General features: G+C 50.1%; 1 protein-coding gene across 4 annotated transcripts in view; it reads right to left on the bottom strand.

The window, feature by feature from the left end:
• Positions 1-15,974, bottom strand: part of SAMD4A (sterile alpha motif domain containing 4A) — a 99,773-nt gene extending 83,799 nt beyond the window's left edge. The window contains exons 1-2 of one of the 4 annotated variants that reach the window (XR_004240616.1): positions 15,829-15,971; positions 14,957-15,557 (exon numbers count right to left, since the gene is read on the bottom strand). Coding sequence is in view for 3 of the 4 variants with exons in the window: in XM_032110962.1 (XP_031966853.1) it covers positions 14,957-15,152 (196 nt within the window). In the remaining variant the exon portion in view is untranslated. Of the gene's footprint in view, positions 1-14,956; positions 15,558-15,828 lie in introns of all 4 variants that reach the window. The other 3 variants (XM_032110962.1, XM_032110963.1, XM_032110961.1) reach the window with 3 other exon arrangements.
• Between the last annotated feature and the right edge of the window lie 5,418 nt (positions 15,975-21,392).

Raw genomic sequence — 21,392 nt, 5'->3', positions numbered from 1 at the left:
TTGTTTTGGCAAGAAACAATGTTTTTTATGAAAGAGCTTCATTGAAAAGTCACAATTTGGAATGTATTCATCTATTCTACATTTAAAAAAAAGTTTTAATTACCACTTTAGGAGTATTTTGACATAGTTTATGGTTTGTTAGATTGTGCTGTGTGTTACAAATGCCAAACACACCTTTTGGAAGTGCCTTATTATTGTATTAATGCAAAATGTGGGGTTTGTGCTGCCGAGACTCGTGTCGGCAAATGAAAAATAATAAATTAATTCCATTTGGAGAAAACGCTGCCATTTATAACCCAGCAATTAAGAACAGATTTAATTTTAGATATTGCTGCATTCTTCAGCTTATCAAGTTATTCAGTACCAACACTGCTACTATCAGTATATGCTCAGTTCTTTAAAAAAGAGACCCAGGCCAATTTCTCACCCCTTAAATTAGCAATGCTAGACACGAAAAGTTTACGCGGCTTTCCTCTCTTCTGAAAGCTGCAACATACGGATTCTGCTGGGAAAAAAAACAAAGTAGCACATGCTGGAGTTTCTACTATAACAGGCCAAATTTTATCAGCCGCGGGCATGTAAGGAGTTAACAAAAAACCACAAACCTCAACGGATGGAGGCAGAGGTGAATGTGTTTGCAAACCAGGGGGTGTAGACATTTTGAGGGAGAGGAAAACAGCCCAAATCCTGGCTCTGGAGAGATATCCACAGCCCCATCTCCCTCCCCAGGGCCAGGCAGTCACGCAGCAGATAGGAGATGGAGAGAGTAAAATGCTTTTTATTTGGCTGCAGCTCTGCCAGCGGGAAGGTGATGCCCAGGGAGGGCTGGTGCTTCGGGCAGGGCTCCAGCTGGCACGGAGGGGATGGGAGGCTGCTGGCTGCATCCCACGCAGGGAAGAGTCGGAGCAGTCCAGGGACCAGCACCTGCATCCTGGCAGCCATGGGGCAACCCCGGGGCTCCCTGAGAGCCGAAAGGCTGGCGGGAAATGGGAGCTGTCCTCAGTGTCTCCCCTGGGGCACACAGCACAAAACACTCGCTGTCACCACCAGCAACCTCGACATCATGAAAACAGTCTCTGTGGCCAAGGAAAGGGAAGGGAAACAGGAGCAAGGACGTGGGAACTCCCCTTCCCCCACGCGTCCTCACAGTGTCACCAGGCTCCGGGCCACCTCCAGCAGCAGGAGAGCACAATGTACGGAAAGAAGAGACACACACGGGTTGTGGCAGCAGTCCAGACTTGGAAAGCAAAGTTAACACATGTGGTGAGGGACAAGCAGGGAAACAGCTCTGTAATGATGGCGGTGGAGGGCCCTGGGCATCCCCTGCAGCACTGAGGTGACACGGTGACACCTCTCTGCTACTGTCACAGCAGCACAGCGGCCAGGACACGCTGTGGGATCCCCAAGGGTGGCCTGACCAAAGCAAGGTGTGTTTTTGTCACACGAATGCTGTGGGCTTGCTGCAGGAAAAGCAGGAAGAGCTTTAGGCTTCTTGTTACGCAGGAGGCCACAACGGGCAGCACAGCCAGAGCTGTGTGAAAACAGCTAAGTTTGTGGGTTTTTGATAAAGATAACACTCACCACTCTAAGCCTTAATAGTGAAACAAAAAGGTTTTGTGAAACAGTAAGGGGATCCCCCTCCCAAAATGCCAGCAACAAACTGGGACAGAGCAGCAGAGCTCACACAGACCAACTCAGATCCTGGGAGAAAAGCTCTCAGCACCCCTGGGACCCTGACATGGGTAAACCCAGATAAGTGAAGTGATAAGGACTCAAAACCCAGCACCCCCAGAGGGGTTTGCCAGCCCCTGAAGGGTCCAAGGACACCTTCACCACACCTTGACCTGCCACAAGCCCTCTTGGGGCATGCGGGAAAGCAAGCAAAACTAAATTAAACCTTGGCTTTTATAGGGCTCCCCTTTCTCCTTGGACAAAAAAAGGGAAAAAAAAAAATCCCCAGCACATATTTTTATTTATCAAGATTCCAGCAGGCTCTTTTCCTGCTACATCCCTCTCAAAGGTTGTACTGAGGATTGCTGCACTAATTTTAAGTCTACAGAGAAACAGGCTTTCCTCTGCTTTCACACTGGAATTAATTACGCTCAGCCCGACCTTGCATTATTTTTAAGCTCTGCAACATTAAAAGAAAATTAGGGAGACTTGTTAAATCCCTTAAAAGGTAAAACAACCCTATTGCTCCAGGTTTACACACACAAAAAACACAAACCCAAACCAAAAACGAGCTCTTAAATCACAACTACTGCTTTAATGTGGTAGGATTTAGTCTTATATTTTAAATTCATTCATTTCTCGTTCACTCAAACAATCACACCAGCTTTAATGAGCTCTCCCTATGAAAACGCCAACTACAAAGGATGACATTTGCTCATGTTCCAGAGCTCCATACACCTCGAAAGGAAATCCTAAAGCATCGTGTGCTTCTTAGCAGCCAGATTACCAGCTTTTAATCCTCTCTGCCAGATGTATTTTTAATCTTTTTGCGTGTAATAAAGCAAATTAGTGTAATTGTATGGGTAAACTGAATCAAAATAGGCACACAAGATTAAAAAAACCCCTGAATTTGGTTATGTTTTGCAGATCTGGCAACTAACAGAGCTGGTGGCTGAATTCAGCTTTGCAGGCACTGGCAGAAAGAGAAGCTGCTGTAGGGTGAGTGAGGAGCTTCATCAGCCCTTGGCCACAAGTCAGGGATTCGTTTCTCCTCTGGGTCCCCTGCAAGGGACCACACCAGCTCTTGGATGAGCAATCACAGCATGGTTTGGGTTGGAAGGGACCTTAAAGACCATCTCATTCCACCCCTGCCATGGGCAAGGGCACCTTCCACTATCCCAGGTTGCTCCAGGCCCCATTCAAGTTGCTCATCCCTCCAAATTTACACCAGTCTGGCTGTCCCAAGCCACTCCCTTAACTCATTGCGTGGGTTCTTTGCTATCAGCAGGTTAGATGAGATACTGGGAATAAATTCTGGGCTGTGAGGGTGGTGAGGCCCTGCCACATATTGCCCAGAAAAGCTGTGGCTGCCCCATCACGCGTCTTCGCACAGAAGCCACCCTGCTACCAAAACCTTTCCAAGCAAACCCAATACAGCCCAGGAAAAGGGATTGCCCAGCCAGCAAGGATTCTGCAGTAGTTCACTAGGGCTGTGGGCTGGACCCCCAGCCATCACACATTGATTATTGACTGCTCAGGGCAGTGGGAGAAGACACCAACTATTTCCTCCTTAAAAACAGGAACCAACTGAAAATCAATGCTGACATCCAGTTTGGCTTCAGGAGGGATTTAAAGAACTTGGGCTTCTTCATTCCCTAATCCCACACCATGCTTCCCCACTACCAACCAGGATCGATTTCTAACAATGCAAAAGCATCTGCCCACATTTTTGCAATTTTTTCAGACCCGGCAGAGAGCACCCTCCCCTTTCTGTAGGGTTAATCTAAAGAACAGTTGCCAAAATGCTGAGAACACAGTGGAACAATAGCTCCTCTGATGAAATTCCTCCACTCCATAGAGAAACCAGTATCCTCCAGCTGCTGTGGCTTGTCCAGAGAGATCTCCGAGTGTTTACCCGCTCCCATAAATAAAAGGGGAAAGAAAAAAAAAAAAAAAAAGATGACAAACTCAAAGATTCGAGTGCAGCTTGCAAAAAATGACTGCAGAGCCCTGCCATCTAACCACAACACGAGTTATATTAATGCAACATTTGCCTTGTGTGAAATACAAACCCAGGACATCAGTGGAGGGAGGGCAACACCGGCCACCTGTCCTGGGGATAGGGACTCGCTATGCTTATCAGCACAGAGACCACTTCCAGCAGCTCCTTCCCTTTAAATCCTCATTCTCAGTGGAATCTCCGATCAGTCATTTATAAAAGCCAGGAAGCCAGGCTGGACAGCTGAATTACAGCAGCTATTATCCACGTATGCCTGAATACCAGCAGACACCTTTATTTATAAAGGCTCTCCGGCTGACCGAGATTTGACATCGGCTACAAAAAGCACTCAGCATCCAACTGGCTGCTCCAGAAGAATGTGAGGAGAGGTTGGCGAGCACGGGCTGAGCAGACACCTTTACACAGCTTCCCTGCTGCTGCCATGACTCCTAACTCAGCAGGTTTAAGTAATTGATTTCTTGAGCAGATACACAAAGTTGCACACCTTTGCCTCTTCGGCTATGGATTCAAATGCATTCATCCCTAATTCTGAAATATTCAGAGTATTTTATCAGGCCTATCCTCTCTCTTTTTAGGGTCTCTGCACTTTCCAAGCTGCTGCTTGTTGCTTGTTCACCTTTAGACTCATTCCTACCTGTGAGCTCATTTTCCATGAAAATTGGGAACCCACAGCACACAGGTAATGCAAGTGCAAGGGGATGGGAAGGGAGAAGGTGATTAAAAAAAACCAGTCGCTTGCAGCACATTTTCTTTAGCTCTGACTGCCTCAGTGACAACCCCTGATAACAGACGGTGACCAAAGTGTGAATTCTGCTTTAAATTGACAGAATTCCCATGAGCAGCACATGCAAGCACAGCCCACGGGGCTCAGCTGGGCCAAGGAAGGCTCTACGTACTCGTATGTTCCCATCACACTCCTGATCTACTGTAATAACCTGAAACAGGAGCTGGCACCTCTGCCAGGACACAGAGATTGGATCCAGCCCCCCACAGGGCTCCAAGGGCTGTCCTGAGCCTGCCAGCACAGTCACTGTAAGGAAGGGATTTCCTTGCCTCGTTCCTCATTTCTTAAGCAAGGACCACTGAAAGCATCCTCCTTTGACCTCCAAAAGCATCCCTGTTCAGCCTGGAGAAAGGAGGCTCCAGGGAGACCTTACAGCCCCTTCCAGTGCCTACAGGACTTATGAGAGAGCTGCACAGGGACTTTGGACAAGGAACGGAGTGACAGGACAAGGGGAATGGCTTCTCACTGCCAGAGGGAAGGGGTAGACAGGATATTGGGAAGAAATTCTTCCCCATGAGGGTGGTGAGGCCCCGGCACAGGGTGCCCAGAGAAGCTGTGGGTGCCTCTGGATCCCTGGAAGTGTCCAAGGCCAGGCTGGACAGGGCTTGGAGCAACCTAGGATAGTGGAAGGTGTCCCTGCCCACCACAGGGGTTGGAACAAGGTGAGCTTTAAGGTCCCTTCCAGCCCAAATCATTCTGGAAGTCTGTGATTCTTCCTGCTTGCAGCACCATTGCATTCATCCCTCCCTCCCACTGCAGCCAAACCCCCAGCACCAGACTGAGCTTGAGCACAACTCTTCAGCTAAAATTCCTTTCAGGTGATGGAAATTAGAGGGCTGGCAGCAGCAGGAGAGCCAAGTGACCTCGGGCATCCTTCACAGCACAACCTGGAACTCTGGGGAAGTTTCCCAGGTCCCCCGAGGGGCTGCTGGATGGGATCCCCAGAGTGCCACCCTTGAGCCCCTAGCAGCAGTGTCAGGAGCTGTGTGCTGTCCCTGTGCTGCAGAGTAAGTTGTTATGGTTACTGGAGGGTTTGTTGGGCTTTTTTTCCCCCCCTCTTCTAAAAAGAATTCTTATCAGTTTAACATAATACCACCAGTTAATAACAATTCTTATCGTAGAAGGTCAGTCAGGTAGTTATAACTCAACATTTCATCTATGTTTGCATTATCTGGAGGGAATCTGGAGGGACTTTGTTTTTTTTCTTTAATAATCCACTTCTTTGGAACTATAAGATTTAAAAAAAAAAAACCTATCCAGAACCAAGCTGACCCCGTGGCAATTTGAGCACACTGGGGAACAGACAGAAAAAAGGAAGAAAAATCACACTGATGTTTGCTGCATGAAAAACGAGGAATATCCCAACAGGAAAACTGAAAAGCAGGAGAATGCATGGACATAGACTGCAGCTGCTGCAGAAACACCATGTTCTATTTGTAAATGTCAGATCAGCCAAGTTTTGCCACAACAAAAGTTGTGGGTTTTTCCCACTGCATTTTTCTCCCCAGTTTCTTCCTTCTTCAATTCCCATTACTGATGGGGGACAGAGAAAAGGGGACAACAAGAAAAAACCCAATGACAAGAAGAACTGATGTGTGATGTTCAGGGTTAAAAACACCAAAAAAAAAAAGAAAAAAAAAATGCAGTGGCAGGGAAAGTAGGTTGTAAGATGCTTCCAGCTAAACCTGGTTAAACCCTGTTTTATCCACCCACTCAATTTCTTCTTATAACAATTAAAACTCCAAACACAACACATGCCCATTCCCCATGAGGCAACAGCATAGCCAAGGAGCAGGAGAACTAACTGGTTAAAAGACAGGCAGGTTTGTGGCTTGTCTGAAACAAGTTTTATCCAAAAAAAAAAAAAAAAAAAAAAAGCAATCTGGAATTAATTATTTGTGAAGATCAGTAACAGAAGAGAAGCTTTCTGAAGCACCCTGTGCTTCTAAAGCAGGGCAGCCTTGCTTGAGAGCAAAGAGTAAAGCAGAGCTGCTGAATCCTGCAGACAACAGTCACAATATTAACATTATTTTAAGTAAAATAACATCTCCAGGCATGATAGCTCAACAAGCTGGGCCACGTCCAGCTCCTGCAAGTAACAGGGAAGGCTTGCAGGGGTTGTGGCAGGAGCTGGCTCAGCCCTTGGTGCAACAGGGCCGTCTCAGTATCATCCATCCACGTTTTCCATCACAGACAGCCCCTTGTCCGCAACACAAAATGACCCTGAGTTTGTGGCAGCCCCTTTCTCTGCCCCATGGATTATTCTGATAGAATACAAGAAAGTTTTTGCCCTGCAGCTCAAGCACTGCAAATGCCCTGAGAGTCTGCCAAGGGCAGCAGCCAGGATCAATGGTAGAGAAATACATGGTTTACACCCCAGGTTCAGCACAGAGAGCAGAAATCTACAGGCATCATCAGCAAGCTCCAGACAGGAGTGCTGAGCCCAGGAAGCCTCAGCTGAGGTGCTGCACCATACACCTGCACAGAATCCATCAGAGAAACCAGGCTAAAATTCAGACACCTTTACCAAAACCCTTGATACATCCATGCCATGGAGTCACTGCATATAAATACATCAATAAAACCCCACACTCTGAACAGGGCATATGACAGGTGACCCTGTGCTGGTAAATCCTTCACTTAGAGCTCCTCTTTTGTAGCCAGATGTGTTTGTGTCCTTCACAGAGAGGCCAGGAGAAGCCCATGCACCTGCCTCACACAGCCAACTCCTGCCAGGTACAAAACAAACTGGGTTTCTGCCTCTGGAGCTAGCCCACACCCTGACCAGGCTCATTTTCTGCTCAGTTCCCAGAAGCAGAGCAAACGGAGTTGCAGGGCTGTCACACTGGGGATGAGACCATCCCATGGTCTGCCCCATGAGAGAAAATCCATCTTGCAATCCCCCTCTGTGTCAGAAACACAACTCCCTCTGCCCACAAAACCCCTTCCAAAGAACAGCCAGCAACACCTTCTCCAACAGAGATCCCCAACCCTGTTTTGATGAGATCCTGCCCTTCCACTTAAAGCATCTCCTGCGGAAGAGGAAGTCGGGAACGGATCTGCTCACTCCAACCTCAACTTTATTTGTAATTACTGGGCCAAGATGGAAAGCCACTGGTTTGGCTGTTTGTCATTGTCAAACCTGCACTCAGCAATGACCTCTGCAAATCTCTAGGTCTCTTCTCGGGACCAGAGCACTGCAAAGATAAACACACCATTTTTTTTTTAAGGGAAAAGGGATGAACATGCAAGCCTGGGGATCCCTTGCATCAGACCTGCAGCCTCTTGTAGATCCCTCAGCAGCTCTTGCGTAACCAAGAGTTAGTAAAATAGTAATGGTCTTGTTTATTCAGTGAAAGTAGAAAATACAAAGGGCACACGCACACCCAGAGGTAGATTTGCACAAACACACAATTCATGTGAGGGCTCATCCCACCACCCTTGGGGCTTTTCTGCAGACAAAAAGGGCTTCAAACACAACAACCTGTGCTTTGTGTGGGCTCCTGCACTTAGCCAGCTCCGTGCAAGAAGTGGGGAGGAGACTGGGGCGATTGGAACCCCAAGACAGGGCACTGCAGTACAGCAGCTTCTTCTCTCTCTGATGAATCCATCCCCAGGGTTGGGGTGCAGAGGCAGTGCAAGGGGTGCCCTTTCTCCCAGCAGTTATCTGTGGTAACATTAAACACGAGCTCGACGCTGGAGTGCTAAAGCACTGACGGATGCATCCTAAAATAAAGCCGGCGTTCACGCTAATTACTATTTCAGTTACGCTGATTGCAAACGTAACTCCAGCTTGGTAAAAAGTGGCTTTCATGGGCTACAAATGAAATAAAGGTGGGGTTTTTTTTGATGGAACATGAGAAGAAGAAAGGGCAAAGCTTGAGAAATTGTAGGGAGAGGGGAATTTGCACCGTGATCCACAACCTTCATCAACTGGTTCAGGGAAACTCTGCAGGAAAATTTGGCTGACCAGAACATCAACTACTTTAAAAGCAACTGGTCCAATTGCAAATATAAAATATAAACGGTGAAATGGGCATGCAGCTTTGCTCAGATTTTGAGGTCTAACACACCAAAGGATGCAACTGTGCAGAGGATCATCCACCGGCCACGGCCCAAGCTATGAGCAGAGCGCTTTCCCCACTCATCCATTTCATTTCGTTTGCAGGTAAGTGTATTCACAAACTAGATTATTTTAATTGATGGCTCTACAGCTGATTCCTATTCAGCTCTCGATCTAAAGCTGTCCTCAACCTCTCTCATCAATCCATATCTTGACAGTGATGCTCTGTGTGCTTCCTCTCCTTCACCAACATCCTCCCCGCACCCACTCTGGTGGGACAGAACTTCAGCACTGCTGCTTTTCCAAGCACAAACGTGAGATACCTACACAGAAGGAATCAAGGAACAAGCTGGTCCAGGCAGAGAATTCCAGCTCAGGTCTGTGGTGATACATGAAATGGTTCTCTGCATCTTTCACAAGCACTTCAACAGTGGGATTTTTCCCAACTGAAGTCAGTGGGGAAATGAACCCTGGCACCAGGCCCCTCACTGAGCCATGAACTACCTGAGAAAATGGTTACAAGGACACTGTAAAGTATGGAAAGGTCTCTGGGAGAAAGCAGCCCACCCACGGGCAACCCTCTTGCACCACACCATGCTCCAGGCAGCAAACCATGCTCTTACCATTAGTTAACTTTTTCCTCCCCACTTTAGGCATTACTACCTAAAAACTACTACCCTGGCAAGCTCTGCCACCCCCATCCAAATGACCTGGCCCTCATTCATTAGCTCTGCCTATGGAGGACACCTTGTCATTCATGCTGCCAAAATTTTGGGAGCAAGAAAAGGGAGTATCTCCTTATTCCTCTAACTGCAAGGGACATGTGCCAGGAATGACAAGGGAAGGAATTTTTAAGCAAATAGGAGAAAATACAGAAGAACAAAGTGCAAGCCCAGTAGAGTCTCCCCTAGGTCCCAGCACTGGGCTGAGGGGGACAGCAAAGGGGAGCCTTTGTAATGCCACACCACAGACCTTCCTCCAGCCAGCAGTGCTTCCCACAGCCACTCTGGAAAGCATCCCTAAAAATAAAAATAGCTTTGAATCACAAGAGAACACTGGGTGTGCAGCCTGGCTTAACGCCCCTGGCTAACACCACTCTGTACTTCTGTACCCCTCCCCTCGGTATTTTCCAAAAATCCCAGCACTGATAGCATTTAGCCCTCAAGTTTGCAAACAAAGCCTGGGAAAGATGTGTGGCAGCAGGTCAAGCACCAGCAGGCAGGTTAAAAGCAAGTGTCCAACAGCTCAGGAGATCTGAGGTTTGCCCAGGTCACCCAGAGAAGCTTGGGCTGTCCCATCCCTGGAAGTGTTCAAGGCCAGGTTGGATGGAACTCTGAGCAGCCTGGTCTGGTGGAAGGTGTCCCTGTCTGAGGGGTTTGAAAGAGATATCTTTCAGGTCCCTTCCAACCCTTCTGTGAATCTCTTCTGTGATTCTATGATCTCTCCATTTATGAGTCCCAGCTCCTAATTTTTAATGAGCAGAGCTAGCAGGGCTGCTCACATCACTCTCCAAGCAGAGACGAGTGTGTGGAATGACCACACAACACCAAAGTCCAGCCCTGCACTTAGAACTCCCTATCACTTCCACTAAGCACAGGCTAAGCTCCTTACCCCATCCTCCTCCTGGGATGCCTCCTGGGCTCCTCCAGTCCCACTGTGTGACAGCCCAGCAATGCCCTCACACAGCCCAAGGACATTTAAACTAGAGCTCAGCATTGCAATGCAACTGTAAGCCAAGAAAAAAAAAAAAGGGAAACACCTTCACACTGGGCACTGGGACGATTTTCCATCGGGGGGGTCACTGGGGATGAACTACAAAATTTGCACAGTGCAGGGGTAGCAGCTTCCTGATGGGCTGGGAGACTGTCTGTGGCTGGGGTGGCAGCAATAGATGCAGGGCTGGAGCCACAGGGAGCTAAGGATATAAGCAGCAAGGTCTGCAGGAATATGTAATACCTTTTAATAGACCAGCCGGTAGTGTCGGGGAAAAAACCCTCACAACCACACAAGCCCTCCTTTGAGCTGGTGGACCTTCGTGCCTGGCCATTTTTTCCAGCTGCATCACTTGGTCTATTAAAAGACATTACAGCTCCCTGCAACCCTTGTCCCTTCCTTTGGCCAGTCCTTCCCAGGATGAGCAATGTAGGTCATCCTGATGCTCCCCTTGTGATACCTGACAGCCTGCTGAAATGAAATAAAGATTTTGGCCCTCACATGTGGAGCGGTTAATGTCCTGTGCACAGGCCAGAGAAAGCCTGTTGTCCTTTAAGGCCAAGAGCTTAAAGCTGTCACTGCTTCCATCAGTGCATGTGGGTGTTTGGACATCTGGAGGACCTACAGGAGTCTTTGGGCAATTCTGTCAACCTTGCAGGAGCGAGGAAGCCACGGCTGGTGGGGTGGGATGTGGGACTAACTGCTTTGGAAAAAAACCCCACAGGGACACTTGAGGAGATGAAAGGAGAAGCACATTCTGCACTCAATGTCCAAAGCCTACGGACCACATTTCATGGATACAGCCCGCACATCTCCTTACTGGGTCTGTAGCTCACAGAGCAGCCATTCCCAGCACCCCTGGGTGCCTCAGGAGGAGCACAGGTCCCATTCCCACCATAAGGCACACCCCACTCCTGCCTGACCTTTACTGGTAACCTAGAGGAGGTCACTGCGTCCTGACGGCTCCGAGCAGCTGGGACTGAAGCTGCCCAGCAAGGCCAGGCTGGAAGGAAGGAAGGAAGTTATAGCAGGCTTTTAAATAGTACTATGCAATACCTGAAACTTCTATTTCTGGGCACAGATAATACGGTTTCCATATTCTCCTCCTTCTCTGCAGACCAAGCCATTCACGCTCAAATTGAATTAACAACAACCCACACTCTTCACCAGTTTGAACCAGTGAAGCCACTGCGTAGGACAACCCCAAGCTGTACACTTCACCTAATGAAGAACATATAGATGTCCTTCCATGTTTGCTTCCCACTCCTATTTTCCCTTTATAACCAAGTGATGGATTGAGGGCGGTCTCGCAGCCCCCTGAGCAGCCCCCACATCTCCGTGTTCCCCCAGACACCAGAGCAACTTCCTGCAAGACATCCCTGATCTGAGGCTGGCAACAAGGTTTCATCCATCCCTCCAGCCTTAGGCAGGGATCCAGAGAACCATGGAATCAGGAGGCTCCTCAGGGCTTTCTGAGGGTCATACACAGCTGTACACAGCAGAACCACGCTGGGTTTGCAGTACTAATGAGCAGGGCTTGGCTGTCGTTATGAAAATACTCTCACACTTGGGAAAAAAAAAAAAAAGAACTCCTTCAAATGAAATAGACTTGTTTCTCTGTGGCAATTAACTAGTTAAAAAGAGTTATTTTTCTTCCTTGAGTTTTCCCACTACATCTGCCATTCATCAGACCTCTCATCTGGAGTCTACCAGGCAAGAAACAACCTGGACACCTTTACTGAAATGGATTTTCCTCTGTGCCTGGTCCACACACCCGAAGGCTCTGAGCCCAGCACCACCAGTCAGAGAGGATCTCAAAGCTCTGATCTCCCTTTGGGATCCCTCCTGATGCCTGTTGTTGGTGATATTTCCAAGGATGGTGCTCATCCACCACGGACCACAGCAAGGCTGCCACCTCCTCCTAAGGACCATCACCTACGGGTGACATTCCAGTTTTTCCACCTCCCCACAGGGTTGGGACATGCAACAGGTCCTGCACGTCTGAAACAACTCAATTCTCACGAGGACCCAGTGTAATTCCAACACCTGCTCCAGTACGTTAGCCCAGCATGTTACATTCAGCTGGTGACACCCCTTCCCAGACAGTGGATTTCACAGAAAGGGAACATCCCCTGCCTTACAGCCAGCCCCCACCAGGGGTACCAGTGGGGCACCTACAAGCAGGGAGCCAGCATTTCCAAGGCAGCAAACACCTGGAAAATGTACCAGGAGACACCTCAGGCCCCAGCCCAGGAGGGAATCGAGCCCAAATTAGTTATGCAAACGCCAGGATTCAAAAAGTAATGAGTAACACAAGGTTCGATGATGACGCTGCTGTTCAGGACTTGGTGTGATTCCATTGCCAGGCAAGTGACAAGTGCCAGGCTGCCAAACAGGCATGGAACAGGAACGATTTAAGGAATTCAGGTGGTTTTAGGAAGGCAGCACTAACACAGGAGACTAAATGCTATTTCCTAACTGAGCCTGGTTACAAATCTCAGCTGACCTTCCCTCCACTGCAACAGGATTGCCTGGAAAAGCGCGTGTCTTGCTCTGCAGCATGCATGGATATGTCCATCCCATGGGAAAGCCATACAGAGGGGAGTTTGGTGAGAAAGAGGAACTCAACGGATCCAGGTTTTGGCATCAGTTACAAATGCCCTGGAGGAAGAGATCATTTTTGGAAGGCAAGCCAGGGAGAGCTCAGGCAGCTCCACCAACGCAGCAAGGGCCAGGCAGGAGGCTGGATACCAAGCTCTGCATGCAGGAGAAATCCTCACGCCCAGCAAGGTCAACGGGATTACAGGGGCAAGCAGGGATTGCTCGCACGAGAGGAGATGGGAAGGGCCCAAGCCCTGGTCTGCACCCTGGCTTACACGGAGCAAACGCCACCACACAGGCAGCCCTACGTGACTCTGTGTCCAGGACCGCTTCAGAGCCCTGTTTTCCTTCACAATTTGCCTTTCCTGATGGCAGGAGACCAATCACCCCCTTCCAATTCCCTGGCCAGCTGAGGGGACATGGCTACCGCCAAGCCCACAGCTGGAATGAAAAGCTGCGATGCCAATAAAAATATAAAATTAAAAATATATTGCTCACACCAACTCGCAGAGGGAATCGCAGCAAATCCCGTGCTGAGGCTGGCACAGGAAGCTGCAGATTTATCCTGGAGCAGCCGAGTTTGGAGAACGTGTTCCCTCCCGGCCCCCCCCGGGGCCTCCCCACCCAAAGGGATGGATGAGGTTCATCCCTTCAGCTGTTTATAAAAGCAGCAGTATTGCGCCCAGACGCACTCGGCAGCATTCCTCCCTCTCATTCCTGCGAGCTATATAAGGGAACGGCCAATTCCAGCCTCGCTCCCCTGTAGCCAGCCCCGATCCCTTTGCGCCGGAGCAGCTCCAGGCTTGGTTTCCTGCAGAAGGAATCCGTCCTCGGTGGAACACGGCGCTGCGCTGGACCTCGTCATCAAATGGCAGCGCAGGCAGCTGCCAAATCCTGCCGGCTCGGTGCTCTAATAGGGAACAGCTGGAGAAGGACCCTGCATTCCTCCCGCCCCGTCCACACCGGGGGCTCTGTTCGGGATCCGGCCGCAAGATTTCCACCCATCACGGAACGCAGCCGGCCGCTCCCCGGCACTGCTCTGCCAAGCACAGCCCAAAACCCAAGAGCTTCCAGTCCCCTGGGATTTTAAATCAAAGGGGTGCTTAGGAACGGGAGGGTTGCTTTGCTTTTTATGGGTTGCAGGATTTTTTTTTGGGGGGGCGGATATTTTTTTGGGAGGCGTTGGAGAAACAGAACTACGCAACTAAATGACATTTTGCCTTCCCTACCGACCCTCTGTAGTACAAAAACTCTACTTTGAGCAACTTGCATCCCTGTGTACATCCACACTCAGGAACACACACATCTGTAACACACCCCCCATAAATAAATACGGGAACACACGGTGCAATTCGCACGGCGCTTGTGCCATTCCCATCCTGCTCCAACTCCCGTTTACTTTGGAGGAGTTGAGCAACTTGTAATGGCGAATAAATAAAAGAAAAATACACTTTTGGTAGCCACGCACATTTTCTGTCCTGCACCCTGCACGCTCAGTAACATGAAACAGTCCACTCATATTTTCTTAGAGCTCTGCTGAAACACAAGGGGGTATTCAGAGCCGCAGGAAAAAAATGCGTCCAAACAGGATCTGAATGATGAAATAGGAATTGCCACATTTAACAGAAAAAAAAAAAAAAAAAAAAAAGGATAACCCAGTTGCCCAGACCTTTATACAATAACAGTTCGTCTGAGGTAGCGATGGGCTCCTTCTGCATGTTGCAGAGAGCAAAGCAAGCCACGTTGCCCAAAAGAAGCCTAGAAAATCCAGACTCTACGTGACCTGACTTACTTATTTCACAGGAAACTGCATGGAAGGAGAAAGGGGGGGCACGGGGGAGAGAGGAAAAAAAAAAGCCACCAATCATTCATGCTACCGTAGTTACACCACGCCATGGAGCGGAGTAGTTTGCTGTGAAAAACCAAACTGAAATAAGCCAAACCCCGTTCGGAAAATAAAACGTGAGCAGAGAAGCCGTTCCCGCAATCGAGCTGGGGGAGCCCCCGGCTCCCAAACCGCACCCGTTTCTTGGGTGTATTTTTGAAAATTTCGACGGCATTAGAGCATCGCCCGAGAAGGCTCGCAGCAAACGCCACCACTCACCGGGGTTGTTGGCCTCCCCTTCGAGGATGTGGAGCTCGGTGCAGTCTGCCAGGGAATGCTCGAGGCAGAGCTGGAGGAAGCGAGCCTGGGTCCGGCTGACGCGTTTGAGCAGGGAGAGCAGCGCAACAGTCTGCTCGCACTCGTTCCAGCCCTTGAACCACCCGGCCAACACGCCAACCTGGTCTCGGAACATCATGGTGAGCCGGAGGGACAGCTCTGCGGGGAGAGAATAAATAACCGGGACAGCCTCCCTGCCCCGGCGCCGCTGCCGCCACCGTGCTCGGGTCAGGGGTATTAAAAATAAAAATAAAAATAATAATAATAAAAATAATAATGATTTAAAAAAAAAAATCTCCTTTGCGACGCGAAGGGCGGGTTTGGTTTCTGGACGCAGCTCTCGGCCTGGGCTGGGTTTTTGCTCCCTCTCTTCTGGCTTCGGTGCAGCGCTGGATTCCTGGAGGGAGGGAGCGAGGGAGGGAAGGAGGGAGGTGGTGGGGCCGAAAAAAAAAAAAAAAAAAAAAAAAGCCAAAAAAAGGAAAATCCCAGCGTCAGGGCTGCAGCCAGCGAGGGGAACGACCTCCTCCCGGCGGGGGCTTCACACCTGGAACAGAGAGAGGAGGGGGCGTCAGGGGGGCTGCAGGAGGACGAGGAGGAGGATGGAGAGGAAGGCTCGCACTCAGCCCGCTGCCTTCCTCCCACTCCTCATCCAACGCGCATTCCCACACCGTCACCGCGATCCCCCCACATCCAGCACCGCCATTTGGGGGGGGGGGAAGCACCCAGCACACCCCCCCCCCCCCCCCGACTGCAGCACAGTTCCCCCCCCCAAAAGTTCTCCCCCGCGCACACACACCGTATAACAACACACTCACCTGACTCATACCGGCCCCGGCGATCGGGGGAGGAGGGGGGCGGCGCGGCGTTTTAAGGTGGCCGTGCCATGTCCATGGGATGAAGGGGGGGGAAACGAGGGAAGGAGGCGGGAAAAGGGAAAAGGGAAAGGGGAGGGGGGGGGGGGGGGCGCGCGCGCGCTCCGCGGCGCGAGACTGAGCCCGGCCGCGCGCCGGGCCCCCGCTCCCCCATGTCGCTCATTTGCATACGAGTGACGTCATCGGAGGGTGGGCGGGGCCGAGCCGCGCAGCCGGAGGGGGGAGCCCGAGGGGGACGCGCGTCCCCCCTGTGTCCCCTCTGCCCCCCCCGCCCTTCCCGCGGGAATTTTGGGCGCTCCTCCTGCAGCGGCAGCGCTGGAAAACGCGCTCCGGGTCCCCTCCCCGCGCCGCAGCCGCCTGCGGATCTCCCGCTGGAGGAAACCACCCTCTAGTGGGCTGCGGGGTAATGGCAGGGGGCGATGTTTTGGTGGGGGGAAGAAACGCCGCTTTGGGTTCTGGTAAATGGGGCATCGTCCCCAAATGGTGATTTTTAAAACTTTGGGTTTTTTGGTTTTTTTTTTGCGGAGTTTTGCGTGTTAGATATACGTGTTAAATATACATGGGTTTAACCCTGTCAAGCACCAAGTGTGCAGAGAAGGACAGGATTTGAGTTTGTGGTTATTCATTTCCCCAGAGAGGGGCAGGATTTGTGTTTGGGTTATAATTTCCTGTACAGATTTTATTTTCCTTTATCATTTCTCATTTATTCCCCTTCTTTTTTCCTTTCTTTTATATATTTTTTAAAATTTATTTCCATCCCATTGCAAGGGGTGAGTGATACAGGTATACACAACAAGGGAAATGGGGGAGAAAAAACCCTAAGCACAAGTGTTTGCAAGAAAGTATCAAACACTGAACATAATCAAACATTTTATAAAGTAAAAATAAAGGTGTAAAGTGCTTTTATCTGTGGGCTTTTTATTTGTGGGAATATCTGCCATTTTTAAGCCATTTCCTCGTCTTGTCACTCCAGGTCATTGTCCAAAGTGTCTCTCCAGCTCTCTCAGAGCCCCTTTAGGAATCCCTTCCTCAAAATATCTGATCCATGCTCAGGAACAAGTGACGCTGGTACCACTGCTCAGGGCAGTGGTGAAGTCCCTGTTCCTGGAGGGATTTAAAAGCTGTGTGGATGTGGCATTTGGGGACATGGGTTAGTGTTGGGCTTGGTAGTGCTGGGGGAATGGTTGGAATCAATTATCTTACAGGGCTTTTCCAACCCTAACAATTCTATGATTCCATAATTCCACCATTGCCGCATCTCCCAGTCCTCATTACTTTGAGGACAGGGAAGCTCAGAGGTGGGAGACATGTCCAGGTGTCAGGAGATGGTCTGGGAGGGAGACATGATGGGATCATGGCAAAGGGGGGCTGAACCCCTCCACCACTGAGTCACAGAATCACAGATCTTAAAGCTCATCCCATTCCATCCCCTGCCATGGGCAGGGACATCTTCCACTGTCCCAGGTTGCTCCAAGTCCCATCCAACCTGGCCTTGGACACTTACAGGGATCCAGGGGCAGCCCCAGCTTCTCTGGGCACCCTGTGCCAGGGCCTCCCCACCCTCACAGCCAGCAATTTCTTCCCAATATCCCATCTAACCCTCTGCAGTGGGAAGCCATTCCCCCTTGTCCTGTCACTCCAGGCCCTTGTCCAAAGTCCCTCTGCAGCTCTCTTGGAGCTGCTTTAGAAAAAGCAAAAAGTGGCTGTGTGCTCTGGTGGGGGCTGGAGAAAGGAAAACTCTGTGTTTGTGCATCCTTTGGTTGCTTTTTGAAGCAACACACGTGTCTGAATCTGCCCCTTTTGTGGGAAAAGTAGTAGGGGGGGAAACAAAGGCCACCTGAAATCACCTGGAACACCTGGTCCTGTGTGCTGGAGCATCAATCCCACAGCAGGATGATGAGATGAGGATCACCAGGTAGACATCAAGGGCAAATGGTCCATCTCACCACACTTGGAGTTTGCCTTTAGCTCTCAGTCTGTCTGGTGACTAATTAAACAAACAGGAGCTCCCTGCCAACAAACCCCGGCCATCTGCCTCGTCCTCCAGCTCCATCCCAATAAATGCTCTACCAAGGAGCCCCATTCCCCTCCCCTAAGTGCTGACAGCCCTCCTGCTGCCGGGGTGTGCTTTGGGATGGCCCGTGGAGCCGTGAGGATGCACCATCTGCCGCGCCGGGTGCGCGTCTCGCGCGGGAACGCGGAGCGAGGCTCCGGCAGCACGAGGAGCTCCGGGTGGGAACACCATGCGCTCACACCCCGCTAATTTAAGGGTTGCCAAGCTGGCTGTGCCAAGAACGCCTCCCAGGTTTTGCATTTTGCATGTCTAAAGTGGGAACGGCAGTGATGGGAAGGATATATATTTAGGGCTGAAGCAGCAAATCCATCCCCCTGTGAGGCTGGGTAGGGCGGTGGGAAATGGTGTCCCCCCACACCAGCAAGTCGTGGATGAAAAGAGTAAAAGGACCAAAGCCACAGTTTCTATCCTGTGCTCCAGAAGACACCAAGACCGTGCTTACTAATTAATCCAAAAATAATCACCTGCCATTTAGGACCCCACAGTTCCTGTTCCCCAGAGTGTCCCAAGGAGGCAGCTGTGGAGGAGTGAGACCCTGACGTAACAGCACACGCCTGATGTTTGGAGGTTTCTATGGTAATTAAAAAATAGATCTGTGACCCGTGGAAGAAATTCCTTGCTGCATTCCGTGCTCTGCAGGGCGGGTGCAGATCATTGTGATGGAAGGATCCTCAAGCCGGCTGGGAGCAAATCTCCTTCCCTGACTGCAGTGGGGGGACTCACTAACACCCCTGTGGCCAACTCTCTTCCCTGCCCATGGGGAATCCAAAGTGCAGCCCACGTGTCCTGGAAGCAAAGACACCCCATGCAAAACACAAGGCAGAGTGCGTGGAGAAGCAGGATAATTCTGTTTTATATGGTAATTCCTGTGGGACCTTGGGATCTTTGCAGATCCAGCTGGAGCATTTCTGCAGGGCTGCAAGTCCCTGGGTGGGAAGCAGAGGCTGTTATAGGGGCTGTGCATTGTCTGTGCTGTGGGCTGGGGCAGATCAGGTGTTGGCTTGGGGTGGGTCATAGAAAGGTCCCTTCCTGAGCTGAAAGGAACCCACAGGGATCATCGAGTTCAATTCCTGGCCCTGCACAGACACCCCAACAATCCCACCCTGTGCATCCCTGGGAACGTTGTCCAAATGCTCCTGGAGCTCTGGCAGCCTTGAGGCTGTGGCCATTCCCTGGGGAGCCTGTTCAGTGCCTAGCATCCTGTGGGGGAAGAACCTTTTCCTGATGTCAAACCTAAACCTCCCCTGGCACAGCTCCAGCTGTTCCCTTGGGTGCTGTCACTGAGAGCAGAGATCAGAGCTGCCCATCCAATGCCCCTCATGAGGAACCTGCACCCTCTGTGCGGTCTCCCCTCAGCGTCCTCTTCTCCAGGGTCAGTACAGCAACATTTAGATTTCTGTTTACCATTTCAGAGGGAAAAAAAGAGGCCAGTGGTAATATTAGCCAAGCAGGTGGTCTAAGCAAATTAGTGAATCCTGAAGATTCCCGAGTTCAAAGGAAGCAGTTGCTCATCTCCGTGGAAGCTATCTGATAACATATTTAGCTGAAGAAAGGATGAGTGTATCCACCAGCACACAATGGCCCAGATTTCCTAGCTCATTAAACCCAAATATTAGTGAAAATACCGTGGTAGGCAGGCTGAGATAATTAAACACAACATCTCTTTCATTTGTTCCTAAACACAGTGTGGGAATTGGCCACTGGGATGGCAGCATTTCCGTTACCTTGGGTTCTGAAGTGGAGCTGTAAAATTCAGACAAAAAAAACGCCCTTCCAAAAGCAAATGCACACTAAAAAGAAATATAAGGGTTTTTTTTTTCTTAAGTAAACAATAAAACCTATGTGGGTCTGTATTTCCAAACTGGATGAGGTAGACATAAAAAAAAAATCACAGAATCCTTGAAGGGTTTGGATTGGAAGGGACCTTAAAGATCATCTTCCAGCCTTAATATGACCCTCCACATGTATCAGCTCTCAGTGTGGATGTACAACCACTGTTTCTTAAGCCCTGTTAGTAGAAAACTAAGTGTTGCACAGCCCAAATCCTGGTGAAAGCAGCAGGGGCTGACTCCTCTGATGCTGGACTCAGCGATCACTGGGTGATGGGGGATGAGGGCTGGTAGGAAAAGCACATTTAACCCTCTGGCTTGAGCTGCAACCGCAGATCTGAAAGGGAAAGAGAAGAAGTGGCAGCACCTGGGTGCAAACACCTGGGGAAAGGAGCACTGGGAAATACTGGTCAGCATGGAAGGGCTGCTCACATTGTATTAGCCATTATGACAGTTAGCCATTGCCAAGGGGTTGCTGTGAGAAGATCCCATGTCCTCTCTGAAATGCTGGGAGAGCCCAGACATTGCCTCTCCAGCAGTGTCAGCTCTGCCCTGCACGCTTGATGAGTTGGCTCACAGGGACCCCAGGGACACAGAGCCAACAAAATAAATCAGCTTAACTAATGGTCCTCAAAAAACCACCCCTGGCAAATGGATCACAGGCTGCTCTCACGCCTGGAGATGCCAACAGAATCGGTGATGAAGAGGAGCCCAGGAAGAAGGGGATGCAAAAGTAGATGTGAAGGATTTCCAGTGAGTTTCACTAGGCTCTGCCAGTTTCAAACAACCCCTTGAATATAAATATTGCAAAACCTCATCATCCCATCAACAGCAAGTGAGCATTTGCAGAATGTGCCTTTGCAGGACTGAGATCCTTCTGTGTGTTGGCCTTCAGGGCAGCCTGGTTATTGGTGCTGGATTGTGGGGTACACGAAACACGTCCCATTCCATCCTTTCCAGCCATTGGCATGGGCACAGAGAACAGCTCTACTCACACCTGGCATGGGTCTGCACCCCCGAGTAGCTCTGGGCCCCTCTTCATGCACATCAACACCCCATAAATGCTTGCCAGCCAGACAACTCCCTGCATGGCCGTATTCCATAGCCAGCCTCATGTTTACCTACAACACTCCGATTTTTCCAACCGTTTCCAGCCGGCACTCAGAGCAGCTTGTTGTAGGACTTGGAGCTGACTGAGGCTGTGTTGCAAGCAGATGGCCCTGATGAAACAAGACACTGATCCCCAAGGAGGCACCATGCAACGGAGCTGCTCGACTCCCCGGCTCCAGCAGCTCCAAGGCAGGCTTGGGTATGTGCATTAGCACGAACCATCGAGGAAATTGCTTCCCTAACCACCCCTCTCAAGTGCTTCTGCTTAGAAGCCTGGTTCCAGCTCAAGACGCATGTCAGCTCCACTGACACTGTGGCAGTTTTCCTAGTTAGTTATTAATAATGGAGCAGCTGGCAAAATTAGGGTAATTTAAGAATATCCTTAAAGGAGAGAGGAGGAGTTTCTAGGCTGGGTGAGGGTTTAGATGTAGCCAGGATGCTGGGGTGGAGGAAAACCTCAATGCTCCCACTCGCTGAAATGGAAGGGGATCCAA

Source organism: Corvus moneduloides, chromosome 6 (assembly GCF_009650955.1).
Source record: "Corvus moneduloides isolate bCorMon1 chromosome 6, bCorMon1.pri, whole genome shotgun sequence".
Lineage (NCBI taxonomy): Eukaryota > Metazoa > Chordata > Aves > Passeriformes > Corvidae > Corvus > Corvus moneduloides.
This window is presented reverse-complemented; position numbering and strand designations above follow the sequence as displayed.